General features: G+C 35.1%; 1 protein-coding gene across 1 annotated transcript in view; it reads left to right on the top strand.

Moving 5' to 3' along the window:
* Positions 1-287: 287 nt before the first annotated feature.
* Positions 288-23,617, top strand: part of ICA1 (islet cell autoantigen 1) — a 164,808-nt gene continuing 141,478 nt past the window's right edge. Inside the window, exons 1-3 of the mRNA XM_049769274.1 lie at positions 288-343; positions 15,866-15,899; positions 19,818-19,983. Of these exons, the coding sequence (XP_049625231.1) occupies positions 316-343; positions 15,866-15,899; positions 19,818-19,983 (228 nt within the window). The 5' untranslated portion in view covers positions 288-315. The remainder of the gene's footprint in view (positions 344-15,865; positions 15,900-19,817; positions 19,984-23,617) is intronic.

Genomic DNA, 23,617 nt, shown 5'->3' with positions numbered 1-23,617 from the left:
TTAAAGCTAGGGATCATTGTAATAGGTGGTGCCCTCTCTCCTGATTGGGAAGAACCATGATAACTTCCAGAGTCCATCAGCAATTGTTGGGTTTGTCATCCACAGGTACCATGGTGATAATGGATTTGGAACAATCACAGTACCTGAGTCTGATTGGAGAGATTGTTTAGTTTGAAACAGAGCCCATTAATGTTCCTCCTTCCAAAAGTAGTGAGAGTGATGAAAAACAGAAGGCTGAGAGGCAAATGCAGATCTGAATTTCCTGGTTGTATACTTTGAACAAAGTACTTCATCCTTTTCCCACCTGAAACAGGAATGGTGGGCCGGAGTAATACCAGAGCAGGTAGGGCATTTTTGCTTTGTATGCAAACTCTTCATTCAATCCTCAGTCCCCCAAGCCTGCCTGAAGTAATTTCTGAGTGCAGAGCCAGGAATAATTCCTCAGCACTGCCCAGTATAACCCAAAAACCAAGAAAAAAGAAAGAGAAAGAAAAAAAAAAATAAGAAGGAAGGAAGGAAGGAAGGAAGGGAAGGAAGGGAAGTAAGGGAAGGAAGGGAAGGAAGGGAAGGAAGGGAAGGAAGGAAGGAAGGAAGGAAGAAAGGAAGGAAGGAAGGAAGGAAGGAAGGAAGGAAGGAAGGAAGGAAGGAAGGAAGGAAGGAAGGAAGAAGGAAGGAAAAGAGGCCCAGAGAGATAGCACAGCGTTGTTTGCCTTGCAAAGAGCCTATCCAGGACCTAAGGTGGTTGGTTCAAATCCCGGTGTCCCATATGGTCCCCTGTGCCTGCCAGGAGCTATTTCTGAGCAGACAGCCATGAGTCACCCCTGAGCACCGCCGGGTGTGGCCCCCCCAAAAAAAAACGAAAGAAAGAAAAAAGAAAGAAAGAAAGAAAGAAAGAAAGAAAGAAAGAAAGAAAGAAAGAAAGAAAGAAAGAAAGAAAGAAAGAAAGAAAGAAAGAAAGAAAGAAAGAAAGAAAGAAAGAGAAAGAAGAAAGAGAGAGAGAAAGAGAAAGAAAGAAAGAAAGAAAGAAAGAAAGAAAGAAAGAAAGAAAGAAAGAAAGAAAGAAAGAAAGAAAGAAAGAAAGAAAGAAAGAAAGAAAGAAAGAAAGAAAGGAAAGAAAGAAAGGAAAGAAAGAAAGAAAACAAAGAAGAGAAAGAAGGAGGGAAGGAAGGAAGGAAAGGGAGGGAGGAAGGAAGGAAAGAGAAGAGGAAGGAAGGAAAGGGAGGGAGGAAGGAAGGAAAGGGAGGGAGGAAGGAAAGAGAGAGGAAGGAAAGAAGGAAATAAAGAAAAAGAGGAAGGAAGGAAGAAGAAAGGAAGAAAGAAAGAAGAAAGAGAGAAAGAAAGAAAAAGAAAGAAAGAAAAAGAAAGAAAGAAAGAAAGAAAAAGAAAGAAAGAAAGATAGAAAGATAGAAGAAAGGAAGGAAAGAAATAAAGAAAGAAAGAAAGAGAAAGAAGAAAGAGAGAGAGAAAGAGAGAGAAAGAAAGAAAGAAAGAAAGAAAGAAAGAAAGAAAGAAAGAAAGAAAGAAAGAAAGAAAGAAAGAAAGAAAGAAAGAAAGAAAGAAAGAAAGAAAGAAAGAAAGAAAGGAAAGAAAGAAAGGAAAGAAAGAAAGAAAACAAAGAAGAGAAAGAAGGAGGGAAGGAAGGAAGGAAAGGGAGGGAGGAAGGAAGGAAAGAGAAGAGGAAGGAAGGAAAGGGAGGGAGGAAGGAAGGAAAGGGAGGGAGGAAGGAAAGAGAGAGGAAGGAAAGAAGGAAATAAAGAAAAAGAGGAAGGAAGGAAGTGAAAGAAAGAAAGAGAGAAAGAAGAAAGAGAGAGAGAAAGAAAGAAAAAGAAAGAAAAAGAAAGAAAGAAAAAGAAAGAAAAAGAAAGAAAGAAAAAGAAAGAAAGAAAGAAAGAAAGAAAGAAAGAAAGAAAGAAAGAAAGAAAGGAAGGAAGGAAGGAAGGAAGGAAGGAAGGAAGGAAGGAAGGAAGGAAGGAAGGAAGAAAGAAAGGAAGAAAGGAAGAAAGGAAGGAAGGAAAAGAAAGAAAAGAAAAATGAAGTGATATCTACTTTATGGTATTGTAGGAATGAGATAATTTTAAGTGATTCACACAAATTTGCTTAATAAGTGAATATACATAATTACTGCCCTATATGGCACATATTTACTAAGTACCTATGTTTCAGGTATGATACTAAGTATAAAGAGAATATAAACCATTAGCATCCTACCCTCAAAACAATTTTAATTTTGGTGCAGGAAATTCAGATTTAATTAGCTCTTTACAGGAGTTCAGGACACAAACAATATAAGGCAGTTGATTCTTCGGTAGGGAATGACACAGGTTGTTGAGTTAGAGAAGGACTTCAGTGAAGTCCTGGTACTATTCATGGGCGTTTCCTGACTCTGTGCTTAGGAATGTTTAGTAGACCTTGTGCAGTCTCAGAGGTCAAATGGGTCAGTGGTACCATGCAAGACAAGTGCTTTATCTCCTGTACTATTTTTTCTGATCCTTGAGGACAATCATTTGGAAAAAGATATTACTTGGTCAAGTGGGCATATTAAAAGGAAGGAAACTTCGTAATACCTTTACATGTCTTAAGTAAAAATTTTGTATTTTCAAATAATTAGAGAGAATAGAAAATGGGTTCTAGGAAATTATTTGAAAAGAGGACCAGAGTGTGAAATTGCTTTTTATTTATATTTGCTAAGTTTGGAACTTCTCTATAAATGAGAGATAAGAGCAAAAAATAATTGTGTTTTATTGTAGATCATACCATGGTCTTTTTGTAGATCAAATATGCAGATAAGGATTAGTGTTGTCTCTATCCTAAATTAAATTCTTGTTATGAATATAGAAAGTAGTAATGTTGAGTAGCTTTTTAGGGAATAGAATGAAAAAAACATGAAAACCACAGAAAATTAAAGTCAAGATTTTAACCTCAATATCTCAGTAGATTTAGTACTTATAATTAATATAGCATCCACATCTTTACTTATTTGGGGGGAAAGATAGTTTGATTTTAGATGTATAGATTTTAAGTGCCTATATGATATTCCTTGTGAAGAATAAAGTAAGGAGATAGGAATTTAAATATATCTCCGGAGAACCAGATCCAAACTTTCATTTTCTTAAGGCAATCTCTGGAGGGATAAATTTTGGAAGTCACTGCAATACAACAATTAGTTAAAACAAGAGAAATAACAACTAAAATGTAGAAACATATGACCAAATTTGGAAACATTAGGTCATGGATATCTTGAGATAAGGACACAAAAGAAGTAACAGAAGATAGAAAAGATGCAATTATAGAAAATGTTTACTGGAGAGATTTCAAGAGGGAAGTGAGATATGGTTGAGTTGAATTTATAGTGAAAAGTGGAAAAAGGAAATTCACTCATAGTGGAAAAAAGGAAATCAGAATGTAAGGGCTTGGAACTCTAAAGATAAAAATTAAGATGACAAAAAAACTGTTAAAGAATATGAATAAAGGAAAGAAAGCAAAAGAGGTTGAATGATTTAAAAGAGAAGAAATATATGGGTTAAGGTTGGAAGGGGAAGAAGTTGAGAATTGTCCCTTGTAGAAAGAAGAGAATAGCCATGGATATAGTCATTGTGCTGGATATGGGTAGTTCTAAAGAACTAAGCAGTGGTTCATGAAGTGTAATACTTACACAAAGTAAATGCTATGAGACAAGGTATCAAGTATATGATGACTATGCTATGGTTCCCAAAAGTGCCTACATCATCACATTGGGGAGTTTTCATCTACCTGCTGCTTTCAGAAAGCATTGATTAAATGTTGCACAATTAAATCACAATATTTCCTCAGCACTTAGCTCTTTGTGAAGTAGGTGAATTGCACATTGCCAGACCACTCCCCTCTTCTGCTTCCTGCTTTTCCCTTCATTGCACTCTAGAACTGGAATCTCTGTACCATTTCCTGTCCATTCTATCTGGTTAATCTTTTTGTCCTAGCAAATATAAATAGGGTATATCTATACCAATAATCCTATCCTATATATAGGATATATATCTCCTATTTTATATATATTATCTACCCAATAGTCCTATTGTACCTGCATTTCATCAAAACCAGTTTTGTATCTTATTAAGTCTTGAGTTTGCTGCATTTAGTTTTACGAACTTGCCTAGAATGAAGAGGGTATCTTACATTTGTTTCCAAATAATACCAATTTGATGCCCCAAGTCTAGGCAAGAGTGGTTAATGTGCCAGAAAGTTGAGAACTTTCTCTTTCTGCTGTTCTTTGTGTGTTAATTATTTTGGGAGTGGAGGTGACACACACCACAGTGCTTAGGGTTACTTCTGGCTCTTTATTTTGTTGTTGTGGTTGTTTTCTTTTGGGCCACACCCAGTGATACTCAGGGTTACTCCTGGCTATGCTCTCAGAAATCGCTCCTGAACTTGAGGGACTATATGGAACACTCAGGATTGAACTAAGGTCAGCAGTGCGTAAGGTAAACACCCTACTGCTGCGCTATTGCTCCAGCCCCATTTTTATATTATATTTCTTTATTTTATTTTATTTTTGGGTTTTGGGTCAACTGGGCAGCACTTAGGGACTAATCCTGGCTCTGTGCTCAGAAATTGGTTCACAGAGTTGTGCTTAATACGGTTACTTCTGGCATTCAATGTTCCAACACCAATCTCACCACCAGTATAACATTCCTCTACCATTTTCTCCAGTTTCCCAGCCTACTAGAAGAATGCCCCTTGGCAGGTAGGAATAAGTTTCTTACTATTTCTTGGTACAACTAAATGGTAATGGAATTATCAAAACAACTTTATTAAAAGAAAAGTTGTGAAAATTGTCTTATGTCACAACGGGTTCTCACAATTATATCATTGAAGATTTACTAAGCTGTTTATTTTAGTTGAGCTTTCGGTTGTTGGTTTTGTTAGTTGGGCTCTTGTGGCTTCTATGGTAATTTCAAATCTAATGTGATGTATTCCTACTGGGAATGAGTATTAAAATGGTGTGGAAGTTGTGCACTCACATAAGTGTCCACACAATCCAGAACTGTGAGGTTCTGTGGAGCACGGCTGATGAGTTCATATGGCTATCCTTATGGTATATGAGTATGGCTGCTTGTACATCTGGAAGTACAGAGGTGTGGGGCAGGGCAGAGAGATGTAGAGGAGGTGGCCTGCTCTGACTCCAAAAATTCCCTGGAGATGTCAGCTACAAAACCAGTATATCTGGAGTTTGGGGCAATTAGGAGTCTGCAGAGATTAGGCAAATGAGTAAAGCTGGGCCACTGGCATGGTAGCATTTGTAGGATAGGTCTATGTGTGCAGCAGCTATAACTTAAGCAGGGCAGGGGACTTGCCCCAATTCCTTCCCAGTAGGCTCCAGTGTGATCAACTACTAGGCTAGTTATTATATCCATGACTTTTTGCTGCTAATTTTGTCTTTATTTTGAGTTAGATGAATCTGAATCTGGATTGTGGGTAAGATGGCAGGGACTTTGGAAGTACAAGAGATATGGGGGGGTTGGGGTAGGAGAGGGGTTGCTGAGAGGAGACCTTCCACTTATATTTCCATGTTACTTCCTGCCAGCCTATTCATTTCTCTTCATCTATGCTACATGAATGTACTAGTTTATTGTTTCTAAGAGTTACTTTAATGCAGTCTTTAGGGTCTTTTATATAGAATATTATGTCATCTGCAAATAATGATAGTTTAACTTACAGTTTGGATCCGTTTGATTTGTTTTTCTTATCTAATTGCTGTGACAGACTTCAACACCATGTTATATAGTAGTGGTTGGTACGAGTGGATATCATTACCTGATTGTACCTGATCTCAGGGGGAAGGCTTTTAATTGTTCACCATTGATCCGATATTGATTGTAGTTTTGTTTTATTTATAAATTGCCACTATTATATTAAGGACCATTCCATTTATCCATTTTATTGAAGGATTTATCATAGATGTATGTTGCATTTTGTCAAAGGGCTTCTCCCTCAATTGATATCATATTTTTATCCTACCTTTCATTGCTATGGTAGATTACATTAATTATATTTGTGTATATTGAATGGTCCTTGGGATGAATCCTACTCGCTTATGATGTATGATCCTTTTGATATCTTGTTAAATTGATTTGTTTATTTATTTATTTATTTATTTTTGGTTTTGGGGCAGGCCACAATCTGTGACGCTCAGGGGTTACTCCTGGCTATGCACTCAGAAGTCACTCCTAGCTTGGGGGACCATATGAGACGCCAGGGGATCGAACCGCAGTCCATCCTAGGATAGCGCTAGCAAGGCAGACACCTTACCTATAGCACCACCACACCAGCCCCAGATTTGTTAATTTTTTAATGGATTTTGCATCAGTGTTCATCAGGGATATCAATATGTAGGGTTTGTTTGCTTTTTTACTAACATCTTGGCTTTTGAATTTAGAATAATGGCTTCATTGAAGCTATATTGGGGTGTATTTCTCTTTATTTGATGTTTTGGATGAATTTGAGATGTATAGGTACATCTTTTCTGAACGTTTGGTAGAATTTGCTTGAGAATCTATCTGGATCCAAGATTTAGTTCTTGAGGAGATTTTATATGTCCAGGATTTCTGCTTTCCCCTAATTCAGGACTGGCAGGTTGTATGTTTCTAAGAATACATTGGTTATGTATATACAACCAACTTGGTTCTCCAGAGTTGTTGGTAATAACCTCATACCATATTTTATATTTCTCAAGGATCTGTTGTGATTTATCTCATTTTATCTCTGATAAAAATTAATTTGGTTTTTCTCTTCTTCCTTGTGAGTGTAGCTAAATGTTTGTTGATCCTGTATAATATTCCATAGAATTAGTTCCTGGTTTTATTGACCCTTTGTATTATTTTCTTGATTTCTATATCATTAATTTTTGCTTTAATTTTTATTATTTTCTTTATCTTAGTTGGGATTTCTTTGTTCTTTTTCTAATTTCTCCAGCTTTATTGTTAAATCATTGATTTGAGCATTTTCTTCATTCCAGTACTGTGTACCTTAATTGCTATGAACTTCTTCCTTGTTATGCTTTTGCTATGTTCCATGAGATCTGATTGTGTCCTCATCCTCATTCCTTTTGAGGAATCTTTTTATTCTTTGATCTACTTTTGAAGGTCTTGCTGGTTCATGGTTTTCACTTTTTTCTGTGACACTCATTTGAAACTGCATTGTGCATATAGTAAATTCTTTTTAAATTAAATTACTACAAAACTGTGAAGTATATTATTTTGCAGGTACTTAAAATAAATTTATGCATGTGGATATATATGCACATATATTATCTGTGCATCCATGCACACATGTGAGATTTTTGTATTTTAAGTAACATTTCTCAAAATATCAAGACTCTGAGGAAAATAGCTATATAAAGTCATTTGTACAGAATATTGGTGACCTGAGCCATGGAATTAATTTTTTAGCTCTGTTCTCTTAATGCTTGTCAATAAAAATATAATTGCATCTACATACATAATTTATTCTAGTATTGTAGTAGGCATGTTAAAAAACAGGTAAAATATTTGGGGATATGACTCAGCTGTAGAGCACCTGCCTTACAGTCATGAGAGAATGAGATCAATCCCTGGCATTGATCCACCACTAAATGTAATCCTAGAACACTATCCTCCCAGGTATCATAACAAATATATTCCAGTGCACTGCCACAGTGTGTGCAAGTTACAGCCAAATAATAGGGAGAGATATATTTTCTTATATATTATAATATACTTATTTCAATAAGTAATTTCACCATGAAATTTAAAAATTCAATATATAATTATAAAATAAATGTGTAAATACACATTTATACCTAAAATAAAATTGCACAGTTTAGGGCAGAGAGATAGCATGGAGGTAGGGTGTTTTCCTTGCATGCAAAAGGACAGTGGTTCAAATCCCAGCATTCCATATGGTCCCCCAAGCATCCCAGGAATGATTTCCCAGTGTAGAGCTAGGAGTAACCCCTGAGCACTGCCAGGTGTGACCCAAAAAAAAACAAACAAAAAAATTACAGTTTATATATAACTACATTAATATAAGCTATAAATAAAAATGTTGTAGTCATATATTTATAAAATATAGATTTATTTATACTAGCAAATTTAGATATACTAGCAAATTTCAGTAGTTATTTCTTAAAAATACTTTAAAGTATTTATGCTGTTCTTTATAAAATAAAAACCATCTAGAGTTTATAAATTATATCTAACTAAAAAGTATAAGTTTAAACTATAATGTAAGGAAAATAGTCCTGTATAAATAATATCTCTGCAGCTGAAATAGTAGAATTTCTTTATAGAAATTAGTTGAGACCTTTAACTGACAAGGGTGTTCCTTATTATCTCATCTTTTTTAGAGGAAAAATTATCAGAAATACAAGAGACTTAAATTTACACACAGCTTTGAATTTATATTTGAAAGTTGCTTACACTAATCTAAAAATAAATTACTCTTCTTTAGCAATGGAAATTTATTTATTCATCTTCTATTCCCATTCTACTTTATTCTTTTTCTGCCAAATTTTTGAGGTCTGTAGTTTTTCAAATGCTAATTTATCAATGACAATCTATTTTGTATTATTGACATGGCAGCATGTTGTTGTGTGTTTGGGGGTTATTTTTAGGGGGTTTTGAGATAAGATCATATTTATTGAATTACACTTAGATGTGAGATTAGAGAAAAAGGAAGTATGTGTTTAAGAAAGAACATGGGCTTCTCTAGAGTAGAAAATGCAGGCAAGCAAAAGTACATAGAGACAAAAATGTAAGAAACATGTTAAAAAGAGAACATGGGTCTGAAGAGCCTGTGTGGTCATTCTTGTAGCAGAAATCCCACCATTACATCTTAGTTTTAAGCAGAGATTTAAGTAAAAGAACAAGACTTAAGCCATCTTTTGTGAGCTCTTTGAGTTTAGTGGTTTGTTTTGTGGAAACTTAATATTTTCATTAATATTAATGTTGGGGAGAAAAGCCTTTTAGAGAATGTCTTGACTGTTTTCATTTCTTAGAATTTGAGATGCTATGTTTCCGTTGAAAAACATCTCTTGGGGACCCAGAGAGATAGCACAGTGGCGTTTGCCTTGCAAGCAGCTGATCCAGGACCTAAGGTGGTTGGTTCGAATTCCGGTGTCCCATATGGTCCCCCGTGCCTGCCAGGAGCTATTTCTGAGCAGACAGCCAGGAGTAACCCCTGAGCACTGCTGGGTGTGGCCCAAAAACAAAAAACAAAAACATCTCTTGGAATGGAGGAAGAGGCTGAGTAAATTAGCAGGGTGTGAACTGACTATGCTGCTTCAAATATAACTTTCCTTCTGGGAAACTTGATCTTTAACTTATATTTGGATAATTCTATATTTTTATAACCCAAATTATCTCATTTTTATAAAAAACTATATTGTGTCTTTATATTCCAAATCTTTTCTCTTGCATATAAATTTTCTTAAATTAATTTAGCTAGCTTTGTAGTTTTTGTGAGTACTAGAGATTTTTGCTGGCTTAGTCTGCTGTTTTACATGAACAAAATGAGAACAGGGAGTAGAAGTGTGTTGGAGATGGCTCAAGTTTGTGGCATAGCATGGGGTTACTGATTTTATACTGACATCAAATACATTTAATTTAAGAGAGTAGCATCCTACAAACCCCAATTTGATTCTTGGCATGTCCAGGGATCACTCCTGAGAACAGAACTAGGAATAGTCCTTGAGCCTCTCAGGGTGGGCCTAAATTCTGCCTCCTCCCCAACACATGTGCAGGTACACACACAGTGGCAAGGACTATTGCCTTGCACTGTATTTGATTCTTAAAGCCTCACCAGGAGTAATTAATTCCTTTACTCCTGAATTTTTTAGAAATGTGAATGAATTGAACATTAATATATTCATAGAAAATGAGATATCGGGGCTACACCCTGCAGTTCTCAGGGATTACTCCTGGCTCTGTGCTCAGAAATCACTCCTAGCAGACTTGGGGATGATGGGGTATTGGATCCAGCTCAACTGTGTAAAAGACAAATACCCTGCCTGCTGTGCTATTGCTCTGGCCCAAATGTAAGTTTTTCTCAACTTTATAGGTAAGTTATGAATATATTGGGTTTTAATAATAACTGATTCATTATTTTTGCTCTCATGAATATGGGTAGGTTTCTGTTTTCCTCTTGTAAGGTTTGCTGACACAAAATTTCTTACATTTTTATACATTTTACATCATGTTTTACGTTTACTTTATGAATACATGATGCCATAAATGATTTGCAGAAGACACATAACTAAAAACAAAATACATTTAAGTTACATAGGATGGCCAAGGAATTATAGCCTTATCAAAATTAAAAAAAAAAAAGATGTGTAACACCTGAAATACAAGGGAAAAAAAAAACACTTAAAAGCTAGTTAAAAAGTAATATGGATTGAGGCCAGAGCAACAGTACAGCAGGTCGGGTGCTTGCTTTGCACATAGATATCCCAGGTTCAGTCCCTGGCACCACATTTGGTCCCCTGAATTTCACTCACTGATGTTTTCAGGCCACATCCAGCTACAATGCTCAGGATCTTAAATGCTCATGTATACAACAGAACTAAAGAACTCTAAAATAGTGGATTTTTTATTAAAAAATAAATCTTTTGAACAAATTAGAGAGAAAAATGAAATATTCTGCAATTCAAGAAAATCTACCTTATGCTCACTCAGTACAGAAACCAAAAAAAATGAATTCTAGACGATTTCAGTTAATATTCCTAGTAGAAAAATTTATCATGAAGGAGAAAAGAAATTTTTATGGCTTAAGTTGAAAAGGAAATTATTAATTTTAGACAAACATTTGCAAGAGAAACACAGAATATATGATATGTGCTTCAAGTGTCTTAAAACATTTTTGTGGATTAAGAATATTAATGTGGCAAAATATAACTTCAATCTTAGTTTGACTTTGAATAAAGGTTGGCTCAAGAATTTTAAGGTTCTTTGACAAAATCAAATATGGTCTGAGGTGCCATCATCTAACTCCATAAGCTCATATCAGAAAGGGGTTCTGAGCCAAACCAAATGTTTGTGTAGCTAAAGCCATCCTGTGTGGAATAAAAATAATTTCCCCCTGCCCCCACAATATTAGTATTAAAATTACAATATTAGTATCATAGTTTTAGGCAACCAAGAACAGATTGACTTCTCTCCTTTACTGCAGTGCATCAGGCTTTGTTTAAACTAGACTTGCTTTAGTGGTTTTTTTTTTAACTTTTTATATAGCTTTTGCTATGTATTGGCCATCTGTTGTGTTCAAAATGTGTTTTAAATGGCTATAGGTAATAAATATAACAGCTGGAGTTGTTTGACAGGGGTAAATAAAGTTAAAAACTCAGCATAGGGGCCGGAGAGATAGCATGGAGGTAAGGCGTTTGCCTTTCATGCAGGAGGTCATCGGTTCAAATCCCGGCACCCCATATGGTCCCCCGTGCCTGCCAGGAGCAATTTCTGAGCCTGGAGCCAGAAATAACCCCTGAGCACTGCCGGGTGTGACCCAAAAACCACAAAAAAAACAAAACAAAACAAAACAAAACAAAAAAAAAAACTCAGCATAGCAAGCTTATAGGAAAAAAAAGAAAGTTTAGCTTATTTACTATACAGAGCTCTGGTCCATAATTTTAACAGTTACTTTCTTCCCTGTTCTTTCAGCTCACTCTATTATTGCAAAGGTGGTCTCAGCTCCATGGGTATGACTGAGATCGGTTGTGGTTTTATTATCTGACCTTAGAGTACACAGTCCTATTAATATGTATCCTAAGGGAAAACTAAAACAATCATATTGAGAATTTCGATATCATCTAAAAAGAGGGTGCTAACAGCATAATTCCAAATCTGATCAGGAATATATATTCATGTATTTTAGGCACAGAGATGAATTTATTAACTCCCACATTTAAGATTGCTATACTAATATCAAGAACTTGCTTTTTATTAATTCTTTCAGCTTTAATTCTTTCACAACTTTCCTGTGTGAGTTGTAATTATGGTTTTTTTTTTTAATATACATTCTTGGATCATTTTCCTTGTGTTTAGTGAAACAGTGCTGGATTTAATAATATTAGTGCATGGGGGCCGGAGAGATAGCATGGAGGTAAGGCGTTTGCCTTTCATGCAGGAGGTCATCGGTTCGAATCCCGGCGCCCCATATGGTCCCCCGTGCCTGCCAGGAGCAATTTCTGAGCCTGGAGCCAGGAATAATCCCTGAGCACTGCCGGGTGTGACCCAAAAACCACAAAAAAAAAATAATATTAGTGCTTTTGTCATAATGTGATCCTCATAGTCCATAAGCAACTTCATGCTTGTTCTTTTGATCTCCCAAGATAATTTTGGAAGTCTGCTCTATGCCATTTGAAAAGTTCAAGACAAGATACCTTTATTTTGGGCTTGTTTCATAAGTATTCTATGGCAGAAGTAGGGAAATAACTGCCTTTGTAGAATTATGGTTTAAAGTATAGCTGATCATAGACTAGATTGCATTTTATAGGACAAATGAAAATTTTATAGCAAATCCGACAAACATTAGAGCTCATTAAGATCTTTTTATATGTCCCTTATGAAAGGTTGAGGCTCCTGCAACAAGAAATTATATTTCTATGCCTGTTTTTTTTTGTTAAGAATGTACTTTTCTTGCACCTGCCCAGTACTGTAGCCATTTATGTCATGTTGCCATCAAGCCCTTAATGTGACTTATCTCAATTAAGATGTATTATAAGTATAAATGCATATTAAAGGAACTGGAGAGTTAGTTCAGGTGTTAATAAGGCACTTGCTTTGCATGTGGCTGACACTATTTTGAGTGCTAGGGACTTATGAGCAATACTGGTGGGATTCTATACTGGTGCAAACACTTTGGGGAAAAAATTGGAAGTGGATTGGAGAGACTCAGGTGAGATCCTTTGCAGAACATATAATCCCCTGAGCACTTCTAGGAATGATCCTGGAGTACATTGTCAGAAGTAATCCCTCAACCTCATTGGATGTGGCTCAAAAATAAAACAAAAGAATCTTGAGAAAATATTTGCAATTTACATAACCTTATGAGAAGGATTAAATTTTTAGTTTGCCGAAACTCAGAGAGAATTGCAAGATATAAGCTAAGTATAGTGAGTCAGAAAGTAAAAGACAAGTGATGCCTTGCTAATATATACAGTATAAAGAAACAAAGAAAAGAATTTGATCATTCTTAATGGAAACAAATCCTGAGGCATGATCAATAAAACTGGGGATTGGGCATGAAGAAATGAAATAGTACTCATCCTTAAGAAAGAAAAAAAGTCAAATAATATATGCTAGTTGGTTGAAACTCGAGGAACATAGGCTTAATGAAATGTGCCAGTCAAAAAAAGATAAATAGGGACCAGAGAGATACCACAGTGGTAAGGCGTTTGCCTTAGGCGCAGAAGGATGGTGGTTCAAATCCCAGCATCCCATATGGTCCCCTGAGCCTGCCAGGAGCAATTTCTGAGCCTGGAACCAGGAGTAGCCCCTGAACACTGCCAGGTGTGACCCAAAAACCAAAAAATAAATAAATAAATAAATAAAGAACTTGATTTTCGCTTCTACTTATATAAAATATCTAGGTAGTCAAAATTTAGAAGAAATAGAATGGTATTGTCAGGGTCCATAGGAAGGAGGGAAAAAATTTAATATAGATAATGTTTTGGCTTACAACTTAAAAAAGTTCTGGAGACCTATTGTACAATACTGTGCTTTATTCTTAAATTTGGTATGAGGAAGTTGGGAAGATAGCCCAGAGGAATAGAGCAAATATTTTGCATATATGAAGTTCAAAGTGCAATGCCCAGCATTATGTGGTCCCCTGAGTACCACTTGGCACTGCCTACATCACCCTGGTAGTCTCTTCACTGCCAGCCCAGTAGCATTGCAGAGCTAGACTTGAGCACCAAATTACTGAGCCTATATTTCTAGGCCAAATATTGCCAAGAATGGCCCACATATAACAAACTGAAATAACCAACTAAAATAACCCCAAAATAACCAACTAAAGTAAATATACTTTATGCTATATCTTTGCCACAATAAAAAGTACTAATTGTCCTAACAGTTAAATAGATAAAAGATAATGAAATAAAAGTTAAATAGTGAAATAAAGCTTAAAAAAAGAACTTGGCAATTCACTTCCTTGAATAATATCTCTTTATAGAAAATTTTGTTGGAAATTTTGAGCTAAATAAAGTGTACATGTACTTGCCATGATGCTGTGTAGTTGGTGAAAGGACTGAATGTGTGATCTCCTTTTGATTTACTAAAGAGAGGGCAAGGCCTACTCATGAGTGCCATTTCCAGAGCAACTTGTCCAAAAGCTGAGATACCTTCCAGAGGGAAGGGAAATGCTGCTGTCATTTTAGAGGAGTCCAGATGTTTGAAGGAAAATCCCTTCCTCTCCCTTGTCTTTATACAAGACCTGGAATTTCAACACCTCAATTTCCTTTCTGGAAACTATTTTAGGAAAGCCTAGCAATACTAATCATTGTAGGGTATAGGTTGCCAGTATCCTGTCTGAGGCAAAGAGAAAACAACTTGTTTCATACTCTGAGCAGCCAATGGTCTCTGTCTGACTAGAGCCTATTTATTTAGGTAGGGATCTTATCTGCAGTAACTGGTACAAAGGTGTGGCATATTTTGTGATACAATTGGTTGGCTCTGCCATTCATGTCTAGAAGAGGGACACTGGGGTCAGGACAAAAGCATTAGATGTCTCCAATATTAACTAAGAACTGAGAATCTATTATGCTGTTTGAAATACGTCAGAGGGAGAGAGATAGGCACAGAATAGTCTCACTCATCTATGAATTTAAAGAAAAATTAAAGACATTACTGTAATAAGGCCCAGAGACAATAAAGTTAAAAGGGCTGGAAGGGCCGGAAGGACCAGCTCACAATTTGAATCTCACCACAAAGAGTGGTGAACACCATTAGGGAGATAACTACACTAACAACTAGCATGACAATGTTAAAGAATGAAAGAAGTAGAATGCCTGTCATGAATACAGGCAGTGGCAAGGGAGGAGGAGGGACACTGGTGGTGGGAATGTTACACTGGTGAAGGGGAGGTATTCTGTTTATGACTGAAACCCAACTATGAATATGCTTGTAATCATGGTGCTTAAGTAAATATTTATATATTTAAAAAAGAACTGAGAACTGAAAGGAGTCACACATTCTCCTCCTTCATTGTAATAGCTCATTTAGCTTATTATAACTATTGCCTTTATTTTTTGCAATATTTTTTTTATTTTTTTTTTAGAAACATTGAGTATAAAATACTTCAAGTACATGAAATGGCAATACATGCATCACCCACCTTAATAAGGAACTTTTTAGGTATAGCTGAAGTCTACTTATGTTCCTTTTGAGTAATAGACCTCCAAACTCCAGCCTCTCAAAACAGTGATAACTGGCTATATGGAATTTTGTGTCCCTCATTTATAAGCAGTTCTTTATATTTTCAGTACACTTCATGTATACTTCAACTGTATTGATTTGTTAGATACAGTCTCATTTTATTTAGTATTTTACATCATTTTAGAAAAATTCAGTTTTCTTGTTTACTTCTTAAACTTCATTTAGGAAATTTCTTCCAGTGTTACGTAGTCACTATTCTAGCTCCAAGGTAAACTGTTACTGTTAATAGTGTTTAGTCTGAAAATTAACTAGAAATGGCTTGGATTAAATCTTTTAGGTATTTTAAATATTGTAAGTATCAAGTTAATAAATAATCACAATATAGATTGTAACTTAAAAATATTTGTTTTGTGTCATATTCTAATGTAGCTTATCCTCTAATTCTTTTTCCATGCCCTATCTCCCCAAATTATCAACAGTAGAAGACGAAGAAAACATGTCAGGGCACAAATGGTGAGTAATGTTTTATCTTTTCTAAGATGAAGAAAATAATGAAAGAGGAAAGAAAGCACCTAGTGTAAGCCTAGTAAATGACTGTTGAATGAAAATATGAATCATTTTAGTTGCATCCAGTTTGAATAATGCCAAATTAGCCCCTATACATTGTTGAGTATAGTCAAGTTAAATATCCCTATTAAAGAAAATGAAAACCAGGGAATAAAAATATGTTATCAATTTTGGGAGGTAGAGGTTGGGTCAAACCTAGCAATGCTCAAGGGTTACTCCTGGTGGGCTTAGGGTTGTCAGGAATTGAATCCAGAGATGTGCTATCTCTCTAGTTCCAAAATGTTATCAATTCTTATCTAATGCATACAGTCTAAAAATGGACTTGCATATAGTTTTTTCTTAAAAGTGTAATGATGCTTTTCTTACCAACATTTTAAAAAACATAATGATTCTTAAAAGAGTATTACTGGGGTGTGATAGCATAGCAGGTAGTATGCTTTCCTTGTGTGAGGCCAACCTGTTTTTTTTTTTTATTATTCCTGGCATTCCAAGTGGTCCCCTGAGCTCTACCAGGAGTAATCCCTTAGTGCAAAGCCAAGAATAAGTCCGGAGCATTGTTCAATATGGTATTCAATCAAATTAAATAAATAAAAATTATTATTTTAAGAGACTATTAAGTAAGTGAACTAAAAAATAATGAACTAAAGCACAGCTTGCATTCATTAATTTAAAGTCACAACCCTCTCCTTCTTAAATATTCAAAATAGAATGTCTTAGAAGTAGATGCACAAAATAGAAAGAAAATCCAAACAACATGTTAAACCTCTTGTAAGGATCTTCAAGCTGTGTTGCTGAACCTTTTAGATCCTATGACCCATTGCGGATCTTTGTCACAATTTACTTCATACAAAAATATTTATTTATATTTTTATCTATAAATGTGTAATTATAATATATACACATACCCTTTAATATAACCTCACAATAGATAATCTGAGAGTCCAGTCCTCTTAGATCAGATATTAAACTTTAAAAGGTATTTTTGTATTTCTTCAAATAAAATGTGTTTGAAAAGTAATTAAAGAGTGACTTAGCTTCTCTTTGCCTATTTGAAAACGTTCTCTGAGATCTCAAACTATTTAATTTCATGGTTCCATCTTGCCTCATTAAATAAGGGGATGTATTTACTCTGTGATAATGCATTAATGACAGTCATACCCTTATATCAGTAGGGAGTCATCCACCTAAAAGAGATTAGAGAACGCCAATAAATGGGCCCTTCACTCAAATATTTCTCCTGCTCACTTTTCCATTTTAGCATTTGCTGCTGAAATACAAGAGAATATTGCAATGGGCACTGTAAGGGGTTTAGAAGCCTACATTTTAATTCTGTGTGATTTGGGGCAAGATTCTTAATCTTGAAAACTGAGATTCCTCATTTGTTAAAGAGAAGGAGCCATGCACGTTCACTGTATCTAAAATATTTTTAATGGACATTTTTTTCAACTTGTAACTTATGAGCAAAAATAATAAAACTGCAAAATTCTACTTTTGAAAAGTCTATTTCCCTAAAATACCTCCAGTTTAGAGGAGTTTTTCTGTGTAACCTTCCATGTAAATACTATAGAGTACCTTTTACATAATTTATACATGTTTTCTTTCTTAAAAAATTGGAGAGCTTCCATGCAGTGTCCAGGGTCACATGCAATGTTTGGGATTATTCAGAGATAACAAAGAAGTACTGGTCTCAGTATGTAGTGTGAAGGATTGAATTTGAGTTTTAAGCATTCACAACACGTACTTCTGAACATTTATTCATTTCTCCAATCCCTTAGTTTCTTATTTTGATATGAAATCTTTCTCAAACCTTATAAAAGTAATTTTACCAAAAAAGAACATTTTCAAATACTGTACGAGAGTGGTGTGCATAAAAAAAATGTATGGCTATGTCATATATGGACTTTGAGCTGCACAAATATTGAATTTGCAATCAGTTGAAAATGGGAAATATAAAAAATAAATACCATTATGTTTTTTCAAGTGGAAAGAGAATTAAGTATCAGAGTATGCAAAATGATTATCTTGAGCTCTTCTCTAAGGAATTTTGTTCTTCAAAATAGAAAATTTAAAAGAAAAAAGAAAAAAATTTTAGTCCAGTGTTACCTATGAATAGTACCTTTACTGACTGCTGATTTTTTTTTTGGCTATTTTTTTTTTAATTTAGGAGCTAGAAAGATAGAACATGGCATGTCTCCCACCTGGGTTTGGTCTCTTGCACTCTCTACGGTCTCCCAGCCCCACAAGGAATAATCCCCAAGCACAAAGATAAGAGCTGATTCTGCTGAGTGTGGAACCTACACCAAAAAAAAAAAAAAGTTTAAATCAAACAACATCAAAAAGAAAATATTGTAGTAAATTAATGTTCTCATTATTCTTGTACATAATAAAAGTATTTGAAGTATAATTTTATATCTGTAGAGGTACCTTTTTTTTTTTTTTTTTTTTTTTTTTTGGTTTTTAGGCCACATCCGGTGATGCTCAGGGGTCACTCCTGGCTATGTGCTCAGAAATCTCTCCAATATCTGGAGACCATATGGGACACAGGGTATCGAATGAAGGTCTGTCCTGGGTCAGCCATGTGCAAGGCAAAACCCCTACTGCTGCACTATCGCTCCAGCCCTAATAAATGTCCCATTTTATCTTCTGATTTTCAAACTAATTAGAGAAACAGAAATAATCATAACATAGTGTCCAATGTAAGCCCCAAGGGTTAAATTTACAACCATTCTAATTTGAGAACTATGTTCTTATTAAATTTTTTCTCCAATATGATTTTTGAAGTATGGCTTTATATATAATCATTTATTAAAAATATAAAGTTTTCATATCAAAAATCAAATCATATGTTTTAAAAACTTTTTAACTTCTAATTTTCACTATGCTGATATTCTACCCTTTTAACAAGTTTTCAAGTTGCACAATATTGTACTCAAGTTGTCTCTCCAGAATTTATTTAACATTGCATAACTGAAACTTTATTCAGTAGGAAGTCACCCACCTAAAAGAGATTGGAGAACCCCAATAAGAGGACCCTTTATAGGCCAGAGTGATAACACAACAGTATGGCATTTAACTTGTAAGTGGCCGACCCTGGATGGACTCGGGTTCAATCCCTGGCATCCCATAGGATCTCCGGAGCCTGCCAGAAGCGAATTATGAGTGCAGAGCCAGGAGTAGCCCCTGAGCACTGCCAGGAGCACTAAAAACAAACTAACAAAATAAAAAGGACCCTTCACTAAACAACTGTCCATTTCCTTCTTCCTGCCCTATCTCTGATAACCATTCTCCTTTCTGATTCTGTAAGTTTGACTCTATTAGTTTCCTTTGTGACACATTGTAAGCATGCAATTTTCAGCCTTTAATCTCTGCTTTTCTGCTATCACTTTAACAGTTGGAATGGAGAGAATATGTGGCCTTATCTCTGACTCACTGGCGTTCTGAGCCAGCTATCCAGCTGGCTTGATGCTACTGTTTCCACTTTGTTATCTGAACTCTTTTTCTGGTTTATCCCACAATGTTTAATGTCCTCACTATTAAGGTTTTCGGAAAAATTAATATTTGCTTAATGTATTTTGCCTGATAATCATAATAGAAAGGAGCAATAGATGCTGAAGAAATGACTCTAAGTTCGAGAAGACATGCAGAAGACAGGTTTGACCCCTGGCACGTTATGGTTTCCCAACACCAGCAAGAATGATCCCTAAATACCATACAGCACATCACCTCCAGTACTGCTATGTGACTCCAAAGTTTAGAAAGTATTTCCATTATTACTCATGATGTACATGTTTGAATAAATTTATTTGTAATGAAATACCTTAATCTATGAAATCATGACTAAATTAACTCAAAATCTTTCTTTAGCAGCTATCCCTGGGACATGCAGGGTCGATATGCTCAAGATAAGTCAGTTGTAAATAAGATGCAGCAGAAGTACTGGGAAACAAAACAGGCTTTTATTAAAGCCACTGGGAAGAAGGAAGATGAACATGTCGTTGCATCTGATGCAGATCTGGATGCCAAACTGGAGGTGAGTACTTTATTGCTGATAGTCCCTTTGCTGTGGCTTAGAATGTATCCACCTGGGGAACCAAAGGGGCCATCTAGATTTGACAGTATGTGCAAGCAGCTACTCTTGAGGAAATCAGATCAATTAAAACTAGCATTTTTTTAATCTAGCATTTTTTAAACTTCCAAATCTTCCATAAGCACCAATAAATCTCAGTTCATTTTTAAGTACTTTATTGGAATGATTGTTCTGTAGCAAATTCTCAACCATGTGCTTTTTTAAATTAAAGTATTAATGCCAATGGTATCAATACTATAGTTAAGCAAAATTTTACATTTAAAAAAAAGGTGACATTTAAATATCCTATGAAATAGAGTCCAATAACCCTGGTATTCAAACCTCAAAAAGTCTGGAATGAAATAAGCAGGTGTTTACTTAGACTAGTTTTAATATTAATATTACAATGAGTATAAATTATATATGGTTGATCCTAAATATAAATATAACTAGTAGAAAGCCCAGTAACACCATGGCTTATAGATATTTCCATCAATAGTTTAGATTAAAATAGAAACAGCCTACTTATCACTTCTATGTGTAGCCAGCACTGAGAAAAGACATGTGTTACATGTCCTGATAAGGATTTAAAATTTCCTACAAACTTGATATGGAAGCTAAAGTTAAAGAGCTGATCATTTAATAAGGAAAACAGTTCAGGATTTCAAAAAGTTTTCTGAGAAGAGTGACCAGGATGGTGCAAACTGCAGTTATCCCAGAACATAGAGGATTTAAGAGGACATATGTTAGTCATCAGTTATTTAAAAAGAACTGTCATGTGTGAAATGATAAGATTTGCTCTACATATCTGAAGGTAGAACCAAATGAGTACTAATATTTATAGTAATAATTCTTTTATGAAATTATCTCAAGTGTTTATTTGTCCTCCCCTCCTCCTTTAGGAGGTCAAATTCCATGGCGGCCTTATTCGCAGTTGTATTCTCAGTCAAACACATTCAATCAGGGTTAACTGAACTAAGTATACATGTTAATACTAATTTGATATCCCTTTCTCTGTCATTGGAATCTTCCCCATAGAGGAGCTGTGTGTGATTCTACGTTATGCATAATTTTCACATCTAACAGTATCACTTATTATTGAAAAAATATGAGCATTATTATAAAAAAACATGTTAGTTACTATTACATAAAATAATAAAGTAATTTTATACTTATATTTTATAGTAAAATTCTAATATCAAAATCAAACTGGCTACTATTTTAGGCACAAGGTATCCAGGTATTTAATTGTGACAAAAAATTTTATACATTAGAGGTATCTGCTGCATAATTGTTAACACTGATGTTGATGTCAGAGAGAAAAATTCTTTTAAATACATTTTTAAATAAATAAATAAATAAATAAATAAATAAAAAGAAAGAGTTTGGGGTCAGAGTGGTAGCACAGCTGATAGCACAGCAGGTAGGGCATTTGCCTTGCACACGGCTGACCTGGAATTAATCCCTGGCATCCTCTATGGTCTCCCAAGCCTGCCAGGAGTAACTTCTGAGTGCAGAGCACTGCCAGGTATGACCCAAAAACCAAAAAAAAAAAAAAAAAAAAAGAAAAGAAAAGAAAAAGAGCTCATTAACAAAATATGTAAAATAACATAACAATTTTGATGTGTTCTTATACCATTAGTTAACTGCTAAAATAAGGATCATTATTCTGCTGACATAAAGTTCCATTTGCTCATAATATTAGTAAATAAATAATATCAATGTTTTATTAAGTTTAACTGTCAATAGGATATTCTTAGAATCATTTTCTCACAATCAGCTCATTTACTTAGGAGTCTACAATATTATTTGCTGGTGACCAGTTTTTTTTAGAGGTACCACTGTGAAGGTGGAAATGTTTACTTTATTTTGGGTGTAGTTACAAATTGTATAAAATTGTCAAAAATCCGTTCTACGAACATCTCCCAAAATTATATTTTATTGTATCAAAACAGAAATTAAATACTAACAGTAAAACGGCTTCTAAACATACATTTTGAACTTCCTGGTTCTTTTATTCAATAGTTGCTAAGTGTTGGTGGCTTGCTGTTAAGCATTTGGTAAGGATTAATGTCAGATGTTGATTTTATTTTTTCTTTTATAATGGAGTTCTCTTGAAAAAAATGAAATGAAGTGATAATAAAATTTGTTTTTCTTGACCAAATTTTTTATCATTAAGCATAATGATTAGAGTTATATGCTTCCACATTCATGAGATCATTTGATATATATATATATATATATACACATATATATTTTTTGTTTTGTTTTTTGTTTCTTGGGGCCACACCTCTTTGATGCTCAGGGGTTACTCCTGGATAAGCACTCAGAAATTGCCCCTGGCTTGGGGGGATCATATGGAAAGCCGGGGGATCGAACTGTGGTCCTTCCTTGGCTAGCACTTGCAAGGCAGACACCTTACCTCTAGCGCCACCTCACCGGCCCCTATATTTTTTTTAAGTATACTGTTGATATGATATATAACTTTATTATTTTAACACCAGTTTTAATGAATTGAATTATATAAGTGGCATACATTTCTTTTTTTTCTTTATTTAAACATCTTGATTACAAATATGATTGTGATTAGGTTTCAGTCATGTAAAGAACACCCCCCTTCACCAGTGCAACATTCCCACCACCAATGTCCCAAATCTCTCTCCATCCCACCCCACCCCCACCTGTACTCTAGACAGGCTTTCCAGTTCCCTCATTCATTCACATGATTATGGTAGTTCTCAGTGTGGTTATTTCTATAACTGCACTCACTATTCTTTGTGGTGAGCTTGGCCCCTATATTTTTAAGTAAAAAGTTTTATTTGGAGGTATTGAGGGCAGGGGAGGGAAAGAAAAAGAAAGAGAGAACCCACATATTATTCTCTAAAGAATGCAGCCTTCTCCAAAGATGGAGAAAGCCCCTATACATGAAAATAGGAAAGTCCATCTCCATCTCTCTATAGGGGAGATGCAGGTAACCTGTGCATGTGGTAGCTGTTCAGGGACCAAGGGAGCACATGTGCCTATCTGGTCATATTTATTAAGAAGCAGATATTTTGTTTTTTACTGCAATAGCAAAGACATTTTGATATCAGGACATAATCACTGTATTGCCATGGCCAGTAAACTAGGAAACAGCCAAGACAAAAACTTGCCCTGAACCACTGGGTGGCACTTCAGAAATAGCAAGTGTCTCTGCGGAGTTTTCAGCTTATAGATGTGAATCAGTGGACATAGGCTAGAAATAATTCAAAGTATTTCTTTTCTCTCTCTCTTTTTAAACTGTCCCAGTTTTTGAAGCAAAGACAAGGACCACTATGAGTTAAAATCTAGTTTCTTATCAATACAACTCATAATGCTTTTTCCTTAATTTCATCTGTTATGGTCATGGTATGATAGTAAGTCTTTTCTCTGTAAAGTGCATGAAATCATTGGGAAAATAAGGAGTAATAGGGGCTGCTAGCTAAATACTGTTTTGCCAGATGCCTTCTAAATGGACAGACATTCAGCTGTTGATTTTTGTTTGCTTTTTATTGAGTTGTTTAAGCCTGCCATAAAATACATTAAGATGGCAAAATAAGCTAATGTTGTGTTTTCAATA

Source organism: Suncus etruscus, chromosome 1 (genome assembly GCF_024139225.1).
Source record: "Suncus etruscus isolate mSunEtr1 chromosome 1, mSunEtr1.pri.cur, whole genome shotgun sequence".
Classification (NCBI taxonomy): domain Eukaryota; kingdom Metazoa; phylum Chordata; class Mammalia; order Eulipotyphla; family Soricidae; genus Suncus; species Suncus etruscus.
Note: the sequence above shows the minus strand (reverse complement) of the source record. Positions and strands in the feature narration are given on the sequence as shown.